The 18524-nt window shown below is 33.4% G+C and overlaps 4 protein-coding genes across 5 annotated transcripts; 2 read left to right on the top strand and 2 right to left on the bottom strand.

Annotated features, from left to right (window-relative positions):
- The first annotated feature begins 1732 nt into the window (after nucleotides 1-1732).
- LOC100814190 (probable polygalacturonase) lies at nucleotides 1733-5820 on the top strand. Of its 2 annotated transcripts, none has more exons than XM_003526817.5 (5): nucleotides 1733-2378; nucleotides 2872-2992; nucleotides 3331-3505; nucleotides 4516-4586; nucleotides 4721-5820. In XM_003526817.5, exons 1-5 carry the CDS (start codon nucleotides 1947-1949, stop codon nucleotides 5353-5355), a joined length of 1434 nt encoding a protein of 477 aa, XP_003526865.1. In that variant the 5' UTR covers nucleotides 1733-1946; the 3' UTR covers nucleotides 5356-5820. The 2 variants fall into 2 exon arrangements, with proteins under 2 accessions (XP_003526865.1, XP_006581769.1); XM_006581706.4 differs by lacking the exon at nucleotides 1733-2378 and adding an exon at nucleotides 2431-2723.
- Nucleotides 5821-6789: 969 nt separating this feature from the next.
- Nucleotides 6790-7619, top strand: LOC100809017 (germin-like protein). Its single transcript, NM_001358001.1, is given in 1 exon segment — nucleotides 6790-7619. A coding segment is annotated over 1 exon segment (687 nt). The 5' UTR covers nucleotides 6790-6813; the 3' UTR covers nucleotides 7501-7619.
- Nucleotides 7620-10445: 2826 nt separating this feature from the next.
- On the bottom strand, nucleotides 10446-11790 carry LOC106798930 (probable gamma-secretase subunit PEN-2). The gene is made up of 2 exons (XM_014776470.3): nucleotides 11396-11790; nucleotides 10446-10798 (listed from the first exon to the last, which is right to left on the bottom strand). Exons 1-2 carry the CDS (start codon nucleotides 11643-11645, stop codon nucleotides 10638-10640), a joined length of 411 nt encoding a protein of 136 aa, XP_014631956.1. The 5' UTR covers nucleotides 11646-11790; the 3' UTR covers nucleotides 10446-10637.
- A 739-nt stretch (nucleotides 11791-12529) lies between these two features.
- LOC100808480 (GDP-mannose transporter GONST1) lies at nucleotides 12530-17901 on the bottom strand. The gene is made up of 8 exons (XM_014776469.2): nucleotides 17166-17901; nucleotides 16914-17053; nucleotides 16272-16401; nucleotides 15610-15708; nucleotides 14263-14417; nucleotides 13670-13786; nucleotides 13105-13202; nucleotides 12530-12983 (listed from the first exon to the last, which is right to left on the bottom strand). The coding sequence occupies exons 1-8, from the start codon at nucleotides 17394-17396 to the stop codon at nucleotides 12925-12927; spliced, it is 1029 nt and encodes a 342-aa protein (XP_014631955.1). The 5' UTR covers nucleotides 17397-17901; the 3' UTR covers nucleotides 12530-12924.
- Nucleotides 17902-18524: the final 623 nt, after the last annotated feature.

The following is an 18524-nucleotide window of genomic DNA, read 5'->3' as shown; positions in this document are numbered from 1 at the left end:
ATTAATTGAATCTCATGATTATTGTAATTATTCAATTTTAGTTCATTTTAATAGATTAACGTTATTTTGAATTATTTCATAAAATGATTTCAAAACAAAGTAATGTTAAACTTGTACCAATACGCTTAATTACTTTTTATTCCTCAAAAGACTTACGTAAATCCAATATTAATTGTTAATTTTTATTAGGAGAATAATTCAAATACATCAACTTCCCCTTGTCCCTTAGTCTCCCGCATATACAGTACATTATATAAAAATTATATTAATATAAAATTATTTACTATCTAATTAATATAAGCAAACTTAAAACTATTTACATCAATTACCAATCAATAAAAAATCATTTTAAGTATATTTTTAAGAGATAAATATTATAAAGTCAACAAATTTAATATATATGTGATGATCAATCTATCAATTTAATAAAATCAATTAACTTTTTAATAATTAATAAAGATAAATATTATTTTACAATTTTTTATAGGCTAAATGACTTATTTGATTATTTATTTATTTTTAATTTAATTTGATTATTTAATTTTTAAAAATTTCAATTTGATTATTTATTTATTGTTTTACTTAATTTAATATTTTATCTTTTTCAAAAATTTATTTGATCCTTTATCTTATTTTTTTTGGTAAGTTTGATATTTTTTTTTATTATTCAATTTAAGTCTTCAATTTATTTAAGATTAACGTCATTCATCATTTTAAAATAAACTTTTTTTATTCACTTTTCTCTCATTTCCTTCACTTTATTTTTTACAAAAAATAGTTCATTCCAAATAAAAATAAAATAAATAATTAAAATAAATTTTTTAAAAAATAAAAAGACTAAACTAAACGAAATTAATAAAATAAATAATCATTTTGAACTTTTTGCTTTTCTATTTTTTATAAATAAACAAACTACTAGTATTTCATATCTTAGATGATTTAGTTACAAAATAGCTTAAATACGTTATCCATGACATGACCACTAACTATAAAAAGTAAAAAAGAAGAGAGACATGAACACAGGATGGATACTTATGGATTGAATTATATTAATTTTAAAGAGAAAAAAAATTCAATCCAGTCATTTCAAACTTATTAATTTATCATCAAATTGGTAATTTAAAATAATTTAAATTGGATTGATTTTTTTTAATCATACTTTTATTTTTTAATATAAAATATTAAATAAAAGATAAGATATATAATAAAAAATAATTTGAAATATTAAATATTTGATTTATATGTCCTTGTAGATATTTACGCATCTTAACTCAAATAATTAATAATTTTTTTAAATTAAATATGTTTTTTTATAAATAGATATAAATTATATGTATGATAATTTTATAAATATAAAGAAATAAAAATAAAAATGAATGATATTATAAATTTATGTACAATATATACATATGTATAAGTTTAGTTCCTAAAATCAAATTCGAATCTAATAAAAAAATTTAATTTTCCAATTTTTTATTTTTGATTTATTCAAATTTTTTAAATAAATTTTTTTCGATTTATATTAGATTAGATGAGTTTATGAACAGTATTATTTGAGAGGCAGCAAGAAGAGCGTGCGTAACGGCCGGCGCATGATTTTGGTGAGAGATTTGACCCAGAGACCGGACAAAACCGTCAGAAGGAGATAGTAATAGTATCCTAAAATTTTCTTCGAATCTCCGAACTGGGCCCCACCCCCACCCTCCTTTAATTTTTAATTTATTTTAATTTTCCCCTTCCTTTGTGTGAAACGCGGTCACCGAAATGCAAATAGTAGTGCACCACGCACTTCCTTCCAGCTTCACAACACACCCTATGCGCCATCTCCACCACTCTCTATTCTTTTTCTCCTCCATCGCCGCCACCACCACCACCACCACCACCTTTTCCAACCATAACAAAATCAAATCATTCACCCCCTGTTCTGTTCCATTCCTATTATATATATGGAATCCGGCAAAACAACCTTTGGAGCCGTGGTCCTGGGAACCTGTACCCGACCCTCCTGGGCCCTCATCTTCCTCCTCTTCACCCTCGTCACCTTTCTCACCCTCCACCTTCCCGCCAGGCCCGTTTGGTTCCTCTCGGGCCTACAGCCCGGGCCCTATCCAACAACTACCCCAACCTGCGCCGGCTTCTTCCGCGATGTTCCGCCGAGGAAGGTCGTCTTGTCGATCGAGGATTTCGGCGGCGTCGGAGACGGGAAAACATCCAATACCGAATCGTTTCGGAGGGCGATTCGGTACATGCAGCGCTTCCAGAACCGCGGTGGGGCCCAGCTTAATATCCCCACCGGAACTTGGCTCACCGGCAGTTTCAATCTCACAAGCAATTTCACGCTTTTTCTTCACCACGGTGCCGTTATTCTCGCCTCTCAGGTTCCAACTTTTTTTATATTTTATATTTCTTTTGTTTTGTTTTTGAATTTACGAATTTATGCGTGTTTAAATTAATTTATTTTGTTTCAATAAAAAAAATGATAATAGCCGGCTGGGTTGACGGAGGAATACGTGGGTGCAGCTTCGGTTTCGCATGTGGTTCCGATTTGTTGTTTTTTCTTGATGAAAAAATATAATAAATTTACGTCCTTTCAAAAGTCATCTACATTTTTTTTATCGGAAAATTGTAGTTTTGCAGTTTTTCTTGGATTTTTCTTCAGAAAAAAGGTGAGAAATTGCTTTTTGACTCGTGCTGCGACAAATGGTACAATTAGCAACCACATGGTACCGACTACTGCCGACCAAATCATGCCTGTTTAATAACTTTTTTTTTTTGTTTATTCTGTAAATGCCTTAAATTTGATGTTAATTATGGTTCTGACAATTTGGTGAAAGTATGGTTTTGTTTATTAATTTAAATTTTGATCCACAGGACCCAAAAGAATGGCCAATAATTGAGCCATTGCCATCGTATGGAAGAGGCAGAGAGAGGCTAGGAGGAAGACATATTAGCCTTATACATGGAAATGGCATTAGCAATGTTGTCATTACAGGTAAAGCACAAGAGCTTATTCCGTGCAACAACAAATTAATCGTGGGAAGAGGAAGAGAACAAATAAAATTCCCTCCTGGGATGAACAATATGTTAATTGTTAGCAAAGTAGTTTATGAGGGCGAAATGTCAATTTGCATTAATTATATCAAGTCTGTGGGACTCCACAGACTATTCCAGACAAAAAAGTTAGTTACATATTTCACTGCTATTTCATTAATTTCAACTAAGTTAGTGATTCCATTAGAAAGGAAAAAGACGAGATTATTTAGTTGAAATAATTGAGTATGCGGTTCACATATTGTTGGCAGGCATTTTATTAGTTATGTGGTTTTGTAGGACAAAATGGGACAGTGGATGGTCAAGGAAGGATGTGGTGGGAACTTTGGTGGAACAGAACATTGGAGCACACGAGAGGGCACCTCCTTGAGCTAATCAGCTCGGATAATGTTCTTATATCGAACCTCACCTTTCGAAATTCCCCTTTTTGGACCATCCATCCTGTTTACTGCAGGTTTGATCTTTTTGGCTATACATTTTCACTTCAGTGACTTGTTTCACGGTTTAAATATTTATTTTTTGGAATGTGAACTTAGGAATGTACAATATTTTCATATTTGTTATAAGCTTTGAAAAATTATTCCTTACTATTGTTCAGTTCCAAGAAAGTAGTAATCTCATGTTTTACTACTTCAATTTTTACACAAATGATAAGGGGTGGAAATGCTGTATTTTTGCTTCATTTTTATTTTCCAATCCACCTATAAATTATACTTTTTATTCTAATCAGAAATAATATTTTAAAGTAAGATTCCTAGAAAAATCTAGCCAAATACATTTTTGAATTTACTCAGAAATAACATTCTCGATTACTGGAGATGTCATTCCTAGGAGTACAATATTATTATATTATATCTTAAAACAAAATGTCAGCTATAAGTCAAGACTCACAAATGGCATCACAAGACTTCAAATGCAGTTAGCAGTTTTGTTGGAGGACTAGTAATATTTTCCAAACCCCCAATTCAATTGCAACAATTTTACTCTGACTCAAGCGCTTGTGATATAAGTCTTAGGCTTTGTTTAGATAAATTTATCAATAAACACTTATAACAGTAGAAAATAAGTAGGTTAGAAACTTTTTCATCTAACTTATCCAAAAACTGAAGTGCATAAGTTGATTTTAGTTTATGTAAGAAGCTCAATTTATTTTCTTTTTTTTTTCTTATATAATTGCTTATAGAGAAGTTTATTCTAAAAGGATCTTAATGTGATAAGACTTGTTGAATAAGTACTTAATTAAACTATTTAACCAGAGACATCCTTTGTGATTTTTGGGAGGCTACTTGCCCACAATTCAGTTCAATTTATTGGGGGTAAAATAATATTGTGCACAATTATATCCTATCTAATTGTTGTTGTCTGATACTGTAAGAACTTGGTTCAGTTCGCACTAGTGTGTTTTTAGCCTTTGTAACCACAAACGCCTGATGAAATTGAATAAGCTGCCGTGTTTTGATTCAGCAATGTTGTGGTCAAAGGGATGACAATCTTGGCTCCTCTTAATGCCCCAAATACTGATGGCATAGACCCAGGTTTGCCTTTCTCCCTTGTTACTCTTTATCCTCTTTTCTTCCATTCTGTTATCCTGCTCTGCTGTGTTCAAATGATCGACGCAAATCACCTTATATAGTTCCTCACTAATGAATTTCCTTTTTAAACAATACAGACTCAAGTACCAATGTATGTATTGAAGATAACTACATAGAAAGTGGGGATGATCTTGTAGCCATTAAGAGTGGTTGGGATCACTATGGAATAACCATGGCCCATCCTAGCACAAATATTATAGTAAGAAGAATATCAGGCACTACCCCAACTTGTTCTGGAGTAGGCATAGGTAGTGAAATGTCTGGCGGAATTTCAAATATCACAATTGAGAATTTGCACGTGTGGGATTCTGCAGCTGGTGTTCGCATAAAATCTGACAAAGGCAGAGGAGGCTACATAACAAATGTTAGTATTAGTGATATAAGAATGGAGAGAGTGAAGATACCCATTAGGTTCAGTAGAGGTTCAAATGACCACCCTGATGATGGGTGGGATCCAAAAGCTGTTCCTAGATTCAAAGACATTTTAATCAGTAATGTGGTCAGTGTAAATTCAACAAAAGCCCCGGTTTTGGAAGGTGTAGAGGGTTCATCATTTGAAGGCTTGTGCTTCAAAAACATTACCCTACATGGTGTAGCCTTATCTGCGAGATGGCGTTGTGAATATGTCTCTGGTTTTGCCACCGAGGTTTTCCCTGTTCCATGTCCTGAGTTGCGGAACAATAGCTATTCATCCTGGTGTTCAGCTTCCTGATCTGCTATATGGATCCTGGATGGTTCAAAGTTCCAGCAAAGGAAAAAGCAGGCTTTTGCTCACATTATGATTTGATGAAGCAGTTTTCAGTGTTGCTTAAGTATATTATTTTTGTGAGGCACAACAAATTGAGCTGAATTGAACTGGGTTTTGAAGCCTGAATTAAGGTGACAATTTCCTATTTTGGGTGGCACGGGCATATAATCTGATGAGTAAGGTTTGTGATTGGAACGTGCAGAGTATTATTTGATTGATATTGTGCCCCCTCTCTCGCCACGGTTGGTGGCTATAGAACATGGAGTTTCAATGCACATTGGTTTGGTTAGCGGGGAAGCAAGTGATTCTTTTGTTTTACTCAACGAGATGGTTTTTTTAACATTTTTTTGTTACTGTTGTATAGGGCAGTTTATTCTTGGTTGGAGAGCCCAAAGTTGAATATAGAGTGAACCAATTCATTGAACAAAACAATTTTGAATCAGATCAGGTCTTTCAATTTTTTTTTCTAATACGGAAATTTGCGAAAGTCATTAATTCACTATTCCTAGGTTATATGATTCTGATGGGCATCGGTATAATGACGGACATGAATAAGGCCAGGAAATTATTTACATAGTACAAGGATATATTAAAGTGTTTCAACTTGTATTAAATAGAATAAGGGATTAGCATAAAGTCTGGAAATTATTTTATTATTATTCATCATTTTATATGTGCACGCATTTAATTGTATAGATAAACTAGGAAAAGAATTCTTTTATCGATGATGACGGTAACAATAATATTTTTACTTGTCGAGATCTTGACCCGTAAATTTATTTGAAAAGAAAAGAAAACTATGGCGTAGTTTCCTATAATATAATATTTATATTTTAAAATGTGAATACTGAGAAATTATAGTGTTAATATTTTTTGTACAGAGTAATGCAATAGAATAAAATAACCATACTAGTACTAGCTATAACAAAATAATCACAGTTTTCTTCTACGATCGATTATTTTCAATGGCGTAGGAACCGTGCACATAATAAAGGGTTTGCTCTCCTCCAACCATCACAATTCACAGCCTTATTCGGTTCGAGACATCAACTGCCAAAAGTAGAAACATGACCTAAAAATTGACATGTTGATTTATTTGAATTCTTCCATTTTTAAACCGAATAAATAAATTCATTAATTCATGCTCAAAACCCATCACATTCTGCTGCTGTCATATATACTAGTGATGAATACAACAAGTTCTACTGTTCTAAGCCGATCCATTAGATCGCATAATGTTTCTTGCAAGCAATGCATCACACTGGCTAATCAAGCAGTGAACTCCAAGAATGTTGTCATAACTTGTTTCATTGGCAAAGATTCGTCACATCATCGACACCTTAGCTTACACATGTTCATATATTATATAATGTTGAACCAGACTAAACAATATTGACTAAGTAAGCAAAAAACCAATTCAAGATGAAGATAAAGTCTCATTTTTCCTTCTCCCTAATGTTTCTTATAGGCATAGCCATTAGCCACACACATGTTTCTTTAGCAGAATGTGACAATGTGAAGGACTATTGCCCTACAATTCCTCCCCAAAAGCAAACCATATTCCTCAATGGCTTCCCCTGCGAGAACCCAAATAACACAATTGCACATGATTTCAAGAGCATGGAACTAAGCAAGCCAGGTTCAAGAGACAAGTTAGGTTCATTAGTTAAAATTGTTACAGCTTCCAAGTTTCCGGGGCTCAACGCACTCGGCCTCGCGATTGGTAGAAGTGACATTGAAGTGGATGGCCTTGTGAACCTCCACAATCATCCAAGAGCCACTGAGATGATCTATGTCAGCCAAGGTGATGTAGTCGCTGCGTTTCTTGACACTCGGAACCAGCTCTTCCAGAAGATTCTCAGGGCTGGTGATGTGTTTGTGATCCCCAAAGGGTTGTTTCACTTCTTGCTGAATCGTGGTGCACAAGTTGCAACTGTGTTCTCTGTGTTTAACAGCCAAAATCCTGGGTCAGGACCACTCACTTCCATACCTTCTGACACGTTGGAATCGGTTCAGAAGATCAAGAGGAAGGTTGTCTCACTTTCTGAGTCAGAACTTGATGGTGTTAGTGATTTGACTTCTGCAGTGTTGGATATCATTTACAGTTAACTATTAATTAAAGAGTATTATATCATGATTCATGACTTTCTGTAATTTGTTGCACGGTACTACTATTTATATCATGTGTTTGTGGTCTTGTGGCTAATGTAATATCACAATTGCATTTCACTTTATAGTTTCTAGTTTTATGACAATGTAAGGCACTTTATTGTGTAGGCCATTGCATCAATTACATTCTGGAGAGTCATACCATCTTGGAAGGACTTTAACCAATGGATCAGAGTCATAATCATTGTATCAGAGTTTTAGTAAAACCTAATTGCCAAAGGATTAAACTGTAAACTGTGTAACAGATTTTCACCGAAAATTAAGCTGCCAGTTATTAATCCAATCCAGAACCCAGGTTATAAATTGCAATTATGAGCCTGAAACTGTAACAGACATGAATCACATGATCACAACTTCTTTGGAAATATTTTCAATGTCATTGAATTGTTTCTTTCTGGCGGGTTGTTGCAACCTTCACATGTTTTCCTTAATGAATATTGATTTCCATCACGGTTGCTGATGGCTTTGATGATTACCTATATATAACGGACAAAAGAATTAGGCTCAAACTTCTCACCATTCAAAGATTACAACTTTATTTAAACTAATATGTCAAGCATTTGTCCATGCAATCTCTCCTATATATGAAAGTCCCGAACCATGGGACTAGGTTGAAAACCACACACATTCCCCATTTTATTAAAAGAAAGGAACTGGGGCAACGGAAAATTTTCTCTTAAGAATTGCGCTAATATGATGAAACGCTGGAGAATACCCTTCGATTTTCAAATTACGTATAAAATGAATTGATATTTATTTTGCATCAGTTTGCTGTCTAATGTTTAATTTTTAGCCCTTGTTATGATAAATAAATAAATCAATGGCATTTTCTGTGTGAGCTGCATCTTCACTCTATAACATTGCTGCTTAGAACAGAGTTTAGGTATGTCCAAAAATTTGTGACTATATGTTGATACCTAATAAATAATAAAAAAGTTGGAATACAAGCATCAAGTCGTGGTAGTATATGACGACCCACATTCGATCCTCGCCAACCGCGGTTTCTTTTCAAAGAGTGTTTTTGATTGATTTTAAACATTTCTATTTCGTTTTTTTTTTCTTTTTGTCAACAACCTTTGTGTTTACAAGACTGGGATGGGTACACATCAAGGCCCAAATAAAAGGGCCTGAATCTACGCGAAAGCAACTTGGAGGATTATATTATTTTATCCATTTTTTTTTATAGACAGAGCATTTTATTCATTTGTTATTATCATATACTTTTCCGTAAGGAGAATGAACGTATTGAAAAGGAAATTGTATTTTAAATACCAAAATGGGACAATAAAATGTTATCATGTGAAAAGGATAAAATAAAAAAATAAAAAAATTCAAATTACATATATATAAGCATATATAGTATCATTTTTTTGTGTTCAAATAATGACTGCATTAAAAACTCTGGTAAATTATTACAATCGAGTGTAAACTAACTTATCCAAACCAACTTGCAATATTGTAAGATTAATCTCTCTGAATGTGATTTTTCTTTACACAACACTTGAATTCAGACCTAATTTAAAAAATCAAACATGCATCACATGAAAACCATCTGTTAGTTATCGGTTTATATTTATTAAAATATAGTTATCGGTTTAATGGTTTATTAGGTAATACTAATACTTTAGTTGTAGATAGTTAATTTTCTTTTTCTCAATTTACACTAATACTTTATTCACTCTATTAACTATAATACATGTCCTAAAGTGTTCCACATAAAATTATTTAGTTATGCACTGTTTATCTAATTTGTAGTAACAAAAACTTAAATAATAAATATTTACAAATTAGTTTTAACCCACTTTACGCTAGGATGTGAATGCTTTGGTTCATTTCAGATAGTTTGGGATCATGAACTCACAAATTATGAATCGAGTTGTACTAAAAAATAGCCAAAACATTGAAACCAAACCAAACAATTATACAATCTAATTTGATTTTTTTAACAACCCCCAAAAAAAGTAGCATGGCGGTCGAACTAAAAGACAAAAGTGATAATAGAAAAGTTATGAGTTGCATTTATGATGATCTTATTATAAATTACATTTTACTGTATATGCATGTATATATGCATTTGATTAGATTAACATGAACGTATAATACGGGAAACAAATATCATAGGACACGTTGCAGTAACAAAAAACTTGTTCTTTAAAGGGAATTCGATGGAACAATTATTAGAACAAAGAAAAGGCAAAAGTAAAGACATAATTCTTCACAAAGGAAACATATTGAAAACAACAGCAAAATGAACTGTAAATTCTGAATAGGCCTTGTAATACGCATGTTGCAATTTTCTCCTCAAAACGGCACTAACTATAATAGTTAATTGTGTGTTAAAGTCTGTCATGGTCCACTAATTGTCATCATCATGGGTTGAAGAACTTCCCACTCCAAGAAAGTCTATATGAAGGAAACACCATTTTGCTTGAGATTAAGAGGTTCTGATTGTTCTGGCTCATTGGAACTCAACTTGCATAATGTGGTGGAGCTTTCACGTGACCTCTTGCAACTTTTGTTTGAGGCCATAGTTTTGTGGTCATAACTAAAGTTTGAAAAATTAGTTTTAAAAAACTAAAAACAAACACGGCTGCAGCATTCTATTCTATATTTCTATAAAAGTAAGATAAAACTCGGTTGGTTGATCATTAATTTGGATTTCCTTTTCATTTTGTTTAGTGATATTTGACAACCAACGTACAAATTCTGTTTGCTTAGTGAGGTATGAATTTTGTAGGACAAAGTGACAGCTAAGGGGGGAAGGGGTAAACTTCCAATCCCTGTATGATGTCTTCTCTTCCTCAACATACCAAAATGAGATGATGAATCTTGCATAAATAACATAATATAACACAAAAAATGCAGTAAAGACACCAAGATCTATATCATCTTCCAAAACATTGCTTGTTATCTATCAACTGTGACAGGAAGATAAAATTCACTACTAATTCAATGACAGAATATAGTCAAATGTATATAAGTAATGCAGATGAAATTCACGAAGCAGAGCAGGGAAGAAGGTAAGTCTGGTAATAAAGGATCAAAATATTTTGTATCAGAGGTGCCACACAACAAAACTAGCTCCAGCCTGTTAAGCCTAACCTATCAGCAAGATTGTACATAACCAATTGATCCCAAACAGGGCCGAAGAGACGTTCCCCTCCAATGGCAAATGTTAGAGCCCAAGAACTGAGAAGTGTCGCAAATACTGCAAACCCAATTGCAGATCCAACAACATCTGCAAAAAGGAAAAAAGGAACGTGTCTCTAAATAAATTTGTTATTTTGTAACCAACAACAACAAAGCCTTATTTAACTAGAAGAAGTTGGTCACATGGATCACACACATCATTCAACTCAGTCAAAGACCAAAGCTTCAGCAACATTATTTTATCCACCAAATCACTTAAAACCAGTAAGCACACTCAACAATTAATTCAACTATAACAACAACAATAACAAAGCCCTATTCCACTAGATGAGGTTGACTACATAAATTCCACAACATCATTCAACTCAACTCGGTTAAAGACCAAGCTTCAACAACGTTATTTTAACTACCAAATTACTTAAAAACCAGTTAGCACATTCAACAATCATTTCAACCATAAACAAACAAGAATGAGATGAAACCATGCAGCTGTATGGATGCAACATAAAATTGAAACTAACAGTTACGAAAAGCATCAAGTCACAAACAAACTCACAGTTAAAGCAGATAGTTACAGAACTTAGATATTAGAAAACAGAAACAGTTGAAGCAAATAATGCATAATAATAATTGAAAAGGAGTGCATAAATTTGCAAGTAATTGAGATTAGGTTAGGTTATGATACAGGGGCGAATGCGGGGGAAGGAGTGAGAGTGGCGAAGGGCGGGCCAGAAGTAGAAGCAATTGACGGCCCATAGGAGAGGGAGAAGGGCGAAGCCGAACTTGTAGAACCTGCGAGCGTAGCCCACTGATTCTTCCTCCGACAGGCCCAATGGGCCGTCGATGGTTGGCCACACCGGCACCGACGACGCAACGGAATTATTCCGGTTAGGGTTAGGGTTAGGGTTTGGATGGTTGCCCTGTGATGCCTCCATCTATGCGATCAGGTAAGAAACAAAAAGTTGAGATTCAATCTTCTTCTAGTGTTAGATAACTAATTCAGATTAATCTGTTTGCCTAAAACCGAAAAGGAAATAAAAATAAATGGTTAATTAACTTGTTAACATGAGTCACCTCAAGTGTTGGATTAAATATGTTTTTTGTTATTAACATATATTTGAATTTTACTTTTGCTTCCTAATTAAATTAAACTTTTTTATTTATTCTTTCATATTTGAAAAGTTTTATTTTTATATATTTAGTATTCATTTCGAAACTCAAATTGAAACATAGAACCAATCAAGAGCTTGTAAATTTGGTGATGGCCTTGGTGCCTTCGAAAACGACGAGCTTGGCCAACTCTACCTCAACCTCATCCCACCCCACTAACGTCTCTAATTTCTATATGTAAAAATGATTTTTATATGTAATAAAATATTCATATGTTTAGTTATATTTGAACATATTAACTTTTATCAGCTAATGTTATGGGTTTTTTCCCCCCATATTACTCTTTTATTTATGTTGTATTTGAACACTAAATATCAAGAATATAATTTTTTTATCGTCCAAAAATTTAAATAAAGCTAGAAATCCAGATTTTTGTGTGTACAACAACCATAACCTAAAACTTGGTGCAACTTACTCAAACTCCTCTTTCACTAAACCAGTCCTAATGGGTTAAACTAAATCAGATTAAGATAAAAAAAACAGTATTTTATATTTTTCCAATAAAAAAAAAATCTTTTGTATTGCGAGTCATTCAAAAAGAAAAAATATCAAATAACAAATTGAAATTTTCTTTTCAATGGAAAAAGATCAAATAACAACTAAGAAAGGTCAAAGAAAAAGGAGACAAAGCATTACCCTTGCCCCAGAATTCAAGATCAACTTTTTCTTTTTTGTTTTTCATTTCATTGAGAATTTTCATATAAAACAAATCACAATGTGATGATACATGGGAATAATGAAGTCACATGATACAAAATTAGTGACAATTTTTCCTCCCAGTGAGAGACAATGCAATAATCCAAACAGCCCTTTCCACAGAATATCCAAATGAACATGGACCAAAAACTGTCCCTTGGAGAAGGAATCATGAACCATCACCAAGTTGGATATATAAAGAATGGGAGAGTTAAGCTGATGCCATCTCTTGACAACACCTCACAGACTTGGACTGAATGTCCAACTGAACCCAGAAATCAAATTCTATAGATGGGAAGAATTCCTTCTAGTGTAAACTTTAATTATCACATAGGCATTTACTGCTCTTCAGGATTGAGATCTCTCCAGGATTTTCGCTCTAGCAAAAAACACTCCTGCCAATAGACCTACAAATTGCATTTATAGCTTCAGCGACAAAACAAAGTGTAATACAAACTTATCTCAATGCACTCTACAATGACGATGAAGATAGTAATACTTTCAGTTCAGTTAATTTAAAGAACTAACCAAACAAAATGCTAGCGGAGTTCTCCAAACTAGTAGGAACTTTGAAGAGAAGGATGCCAGCAATAGAAAGTGGTATCTTGTTCAGTGAACCTACAAGACTGAAGATGGCAAACTAGTTAGATATGTCTAAACAAATTAACATACTGGTATTTTTCTGATATAGCAATGCATTAAAGATTAGAATCTACAACTAATAAAAATATTTGCTCCAACAATAATTCATGAGTTATAAACTTATAACCAAGGTGAATGCATCGTTCAGTAGTCATCTCACAAAAACCAGGGAGGCAAAGACTTGTTTGCTTCAAATGAGATCCTGCCAACACTAAGCCATAGTACCGTCCTAGAACAATAAAGATGCTAGTCTAAACCAAAATACACACAGCTTCGGACACACATTGTCCATGACATCAGTCCTTCTATTCATGAAGTCCAATTTCAAAAGAAACTGCTAGGGCCTAGGGAATTTAATTTACTACATTTAGGTATTGGAGATAAAAGGTGGATATGGATTATTCTCTCTTCGTCTTTTGGGGGAGTGAGCAATTGGTACTTCTGATCTCACCTGTAAGTTGTAGCTCCTGTCTGATGAAGAAACCACATGGATGTGAAACTGATTGCTAGACCCAAAAATCCACTGAAGGTCATCACCAGCCAAAAGCTAGGCAATCTCAGAAGTGGCCTGTAAATTAAAATACATAATATTAGAAAAAGAATGACATAGTGAATAAGTTTTTATATCTGCCATGGACATAACCTAAGCAATTTATGACATAAAATCACATTTCTTGCGATTCCAGATACAGGTATGCATAAAGAAAAACAGAAGGCAAAAAGTAAAAATGGGATGTTCTCTTCATGATACATTTTAGGACAAAACTTAAATACAATGCCTTAGACAATGTTTACATTGTTATCCAATCAGAATTGGAGTTTTACCTCGGTAATCTGCATAATTCTTTAATGCAAACCTTTTTTACACAAATTCTCAAGGTGAAAGTCCAATTTTGATAGGAGAATAATACAAACAGCACCAATGGAATTGTATCTAAGTTCTGTCTTACATTATAACCTGAGATCACATAACCTAATAGAAAATGAAGCATGCCAGTCACATAATATTGATGTCAATCACAAAAAAGTAGGAAAAAAACTCACGTTGTTAAGAGATAATCCACTTCATTGAAAACAATTATCATGAAAATTCCCAAAGGCAAAGAAAGGGTGTTGTTCAACAAGACCATCGAAAACTCATTTAAATTTCCAGATTTTGTAACTAGCTTTGCTGTATCCATGACCCTTCGAAGCGTCAACTGCAGCAACAAAATAAAAACAATTGATTAATCAGCAAACTTGATTAAAAGCTAAATTCAGTGCCATCTACATATACACATTATACCATAGTATATTATCCTTTTAAATCAAAACCAAACTAAACCTTCTGCACAAAAGTGTAGAAGTAATTGAGTAATATGATTCTAGAAACCCCAAAAAGCAATTAACATAACAAACTGAAATGCGTTGAGTCTCTTCTCGCCAGGAATAGGTGATGAATAATTTGTCTTCATGTTGGAAAGTTTGATCAGATAAACTGATCAATTCGCTTCGCCTATGATGAACTATATCAATTCATAGAACATTTTTCATTTAATTTTACTTTGTCTTTCAACCAAGTCTAAGCCAGTCCTTAGCACAGAGGGATGGAGAGTCCTAGGGACCAGGGATACACTATGACCAGGATAACATGCACAAGAAGATAATGGAAAAGTTAAATTCAATGAGGATTTGGTTCATCCTACACATGCATGTCACACAAGCATCCTGCTTTTCTATGTTATATAGACTTGTATGTTACGATTGAAAGTGGTGATATTATACATAATGTGACTATTACACCAAAAGTTTTAGCGATGGCATATGTTCAGATCATTATTGAAGCAACCAGAAGTATTGAATTGGGCTGAAAGAGTAAAACATGAGAACATTACAATGTGATAGAAACCTGATATCTTATTACAAAGAATACGGAAAACCTCCCCTGATTACAACACTGCAGAACTTTGAGGGTTTGCACCTCTTAATGCCCAAAATTCCCAATTCTCTCACCCCTTTCCTCTCTTCTCTTCTTCTATACATGTGATACCTTTCACTGATTGTAAATTTGTAACTAACTGCTGATTGTAACCAACAAATAGGTTATCTAACACAGTGATCAAAGACAAACAATGATAGACTTTAGTAAGACAAAAACATGATTGAATTTATGCATATACAATCATATTGGATTAATATCCTAACTCCCAAGTCAAGGACTAAAAGTTATACGAGCAAAACAGCACCACAAACAGAATAAAACTTATTGTAAACTTACATCTTACAGTATTCTGCTGAAATTTTGTTTGAAAGACATTCAGGAAGTGATAGAAAGGGAGGGAAAGTGGAATTAAAAAAGAATGAAACTCATTATGACAATGAATCTTAAAATCACAAAACATCAATACTTACCGAATATGATGCAGTTAAGAAACAGTTTACTGTCTGCCAAGCATAGCCAACTGCATTAAAAGAGAGATCAGTAATCCCTCCAGTTATTGCTGAAATGATCTGCAAGGAAAAAGGGAAACTCTTTCAGGCTGCTTTATACAAAAACTTGTTTTGTAAGGCAAGAAGCCAACTGATGCATAGTTTCAAGACAGTCTTTACGGTAAACAGCCACAGGAGTCCAACAAAATAAAAGATGTTTACAGTAAGTACGAAATCGAAACAGACAAGCCACCCAATAATAAATGCATTGCTGGAAGCAGGATAGAACCCTGCATAATAATCCGCATATCAGTTGTGACAGTCCAGCAAGTAAATTTAACAGAATTCAACATACAAATTTCAAGTAAGCCTGGCTACCATCCTAAAACACCAACCCCAATCCAGGGTTATGATTAGACAAGTAGTAACATCTTTCCCATAGCAACAACATCCTTGGACAACTATAATAAAACAATTTGTCGGCAAGAGTAATGGTTGTAGGAGATGCAGACAAAATAAAGGGATTGCAAGATTTATTTGTCAAGGTATAATATGTGAATTCATTATTCTACATCACAGTCAGGGTCTCGAACAGCCAAAAATAAAGGGACTACAGGATTCATATGTCAAGCTCTTCAACATACCATTAGAAACAAAGCTGCCCAGACTTTGCCATCATGGTGCTTCTTGAACAAATACATTTCACCAAGGGCGGTTATGACATTAGTAACATTCTTCAGGACAGTCACCATGGCTACATTAATGTATTTCAAACTGCACATAAAACAAATGGATAAGTAAAGTATTGCAAGCAAGCAAGAGAGAGTAACAAACTGCTCTTTTGTAATTTCAGTCCATATATTGACACCGGCACAGATAATAAATGTCAAGATCACATGTTTGACGATAAAAAGTTAGTTTAACTTTAGAACTCCATGCTCCCAAAAAAGAATAATTCTCCTCTAAATATAATCAAAATGTTTCCATTTCATGATTACACACATTACTCACATAGATGGAATCTCTCTAAGCACATTCCGCAAAATATTATTTTTAAATCAATGTATTTTCATACCTAGCATTAGACAATTATTAAAAAAAGGCAAACATTACACATGAGAAAAGATTAGCATCTATAGAACTAGTAGCAGATGAAACATTGAATGGTAAAAAGCCAGTCACATGGCATCTGCCACAACCATCCCCCTTTGGTAAGACAATCAATATATTCCAACAAAAGAGAGAATGAAATTATTACAGAAGCCATAAAGTTGAAGACTGCATACCTAAACATGCTTGTAACGAGCATTCCAACAAATATAACATTCACAGGCAACCAGACCTTGATCAATCTCCATGTCAGCGGCTCAGTTGAAACTAAACCCAGAAGGCTCAACACGTAAACAATACCAACTGAAATTAAATTCTGCATCCACACAAAAAAAGTGTCAAAACCAATCCAGCTCAAGCAACTTCAACATCACTACACAATGCACAAAAGGGTAAAAGATTCAATGTACACCAAATAAAAAAAATACCTGGTACAACATCAAGGATATCCCAGCATTAAAATCATAGCTAGAAAGTACAAACTTGTTGACCAATATCATGCCACATGAGGAAAAGCAATATGCAAGTCCAGACAACAAGGCCTGATTGTGCAATTTAACTACCCTTCCATTCCTTGGAGTTCTAACTTTGACTTTGTCCAACTTGGCATTTTCCACGTCATGGTTTTCTTCATTGGAAGAAGAAGGCTTCATTTTCATGTGATCCAGTTATGGCCTAAGCTGAATTGACACACGGGGAAACAGAGAAAAGGAGCAACAAAGTACACAGTTCCACAGCGTTGCAAGCTATATGGAGCTCAGGATCGATGACAAGTGAAGCCACACGTGGAAAGGAGAAACCTTTTTCACAAACCCGGGTATGCTTATGATCGACGAGAAAAACCCATCAAGGGTCAACACTGTGATCGTTGAAAAAGCGAGAATTGGATGAAATAAGAGGCAAAAAAACGATGAAAATAACGAATGATGAAATTCGGGGATTTAAATGACCCAGAATCAGGGGTGATGATGTTGTACGGAGAGAACAAAGGGGCGGGTGGGAATTTTGAAAGTGGAAAGAAACTTCGTTGCGTTTGAAGAAGGAAGGAAGCTACCAACTTTTGTGGATTTTTCTTTTATGTTTTTGTCCTTTTGGAATTCGCAGGAACCGTGGATGGCAAAGATCCCCTGTTGCTGCTTGGGTTCGCGATAGCTTTGAATTAATTGCTCAAAATTATTAAGCTTGTTTTTGTTCTTTAAATGATGTCATTTCATTTGTTTCCCAATTTCCACGGGTGTTGATCATTATTGGCCATAAAGTAATATAAATATGGTAAGCTTAAAATTATAATCAACATGGGAAAAAAATTAATATTGCTAAATTAATTTTGAAGTATCTCTCTACTTAAATTAGATTTTTTTTCTCTAATTTTTTTAAGTTTAATTTGATCTTTTATTTTTTTTCAATTTATTTTTTAATTTTTAAAATCGATTCAACTTAATTTTTATTTATTTTTATTTAATTGGGTTCTTTAATTTTTAAAATCATTTTATATTTTTGGGAGATGTATATTTTATAGTGGTTTAAAATTACCTAGTGACACCCAGTAATACCCATAATTATTATGAATTTTTATAATTTAGATTAAATGATCAAATTGAATCAATTTAAAAAAATAAAGGATCAAATTAATCTAAAAAAAATTAAAAGATCAAATTAAATCTAAAAAATAAATTTGAAGAATTTTAAAAATTAATTTAACCTATATTTTTTCAATATAAAAATATATAAAATAAAGCTTTATTTTTATTTTGCTTTATTATTATCATTGTTTAAACTTTCTAAAT

The sequence above is a fragment of the Glycine max genome, chromosome 6 (assembly GCF_000004515.6).
Source record: "Glycine max cultivar Williams 82 chromosome 6, Glycine_max_v4.0, whole genome shotgun sequence".
Taxonomy (NCBI): Eukaryota; Viridiplantae; Streptophyta; class Magnoliopsida; order Fabales; family Fabaceae; genus Glycine; species Glycine max.
This window is presented reverse-complemented; position numbering and strand designations above follow the sequence as displayed.

Coding starts and splice junctions, on each gene's coding strand:
- LOC100814190 (XM_003526817.5), top strand. CDS start 1,947: ATGGAATCCGGCAAAACAACCTTTGGAGCCGTGGTCCTGGGAACCTGT. Junction 2,379..2,871: donor CCGTTATTCTCGCCTCTCAG/GTTCCAACTTTT, acceptor TTTGATCCACAG/GACCCAAAAGAATGGCCAAT. Junction 2,993..3,330: donor TAGCAATGTTGTCATTACAG/GTAAAGCACAAG, acceptor GTGGTTTTGTAG/GACAAAATGGGACAGTGGAT.
- LOC106798930 (XM_014776470.3), bottom strand. CDS start 11,645: ATGGAGGCATCACAGGGCAACCATCCAAACCCTAACCCTAACCCTAAC. Junction 10,799..11,395: donor CTTCCCCCGCATTCGCCCCT/GTATCATAACCT, acceptor TCCTTTTTGCAG/ATGTTGTTGGATCTGCAATT.
- LOC100808480 (XM_014776469.2), bottom strand. CDS start 17,396: ATGAAAATGAAGCCTTCTTCTTCCAATGAAGAAAACCATGACGTGGAA. Junction 16,402..16,913: donor CTCGTTACAAGCATGTTTAG/GTATGCAGTCTT, acceptor TTTTATGTGCAG/TTTGAAATACATTAATGTAG. Junction 13,203..13,669: donor ACAGGAGCTACAACTTACAG/GTGAGATCAGAA, acceptor TGCCATCTTCAG/TCTTGTAGGTTCACTGAACA.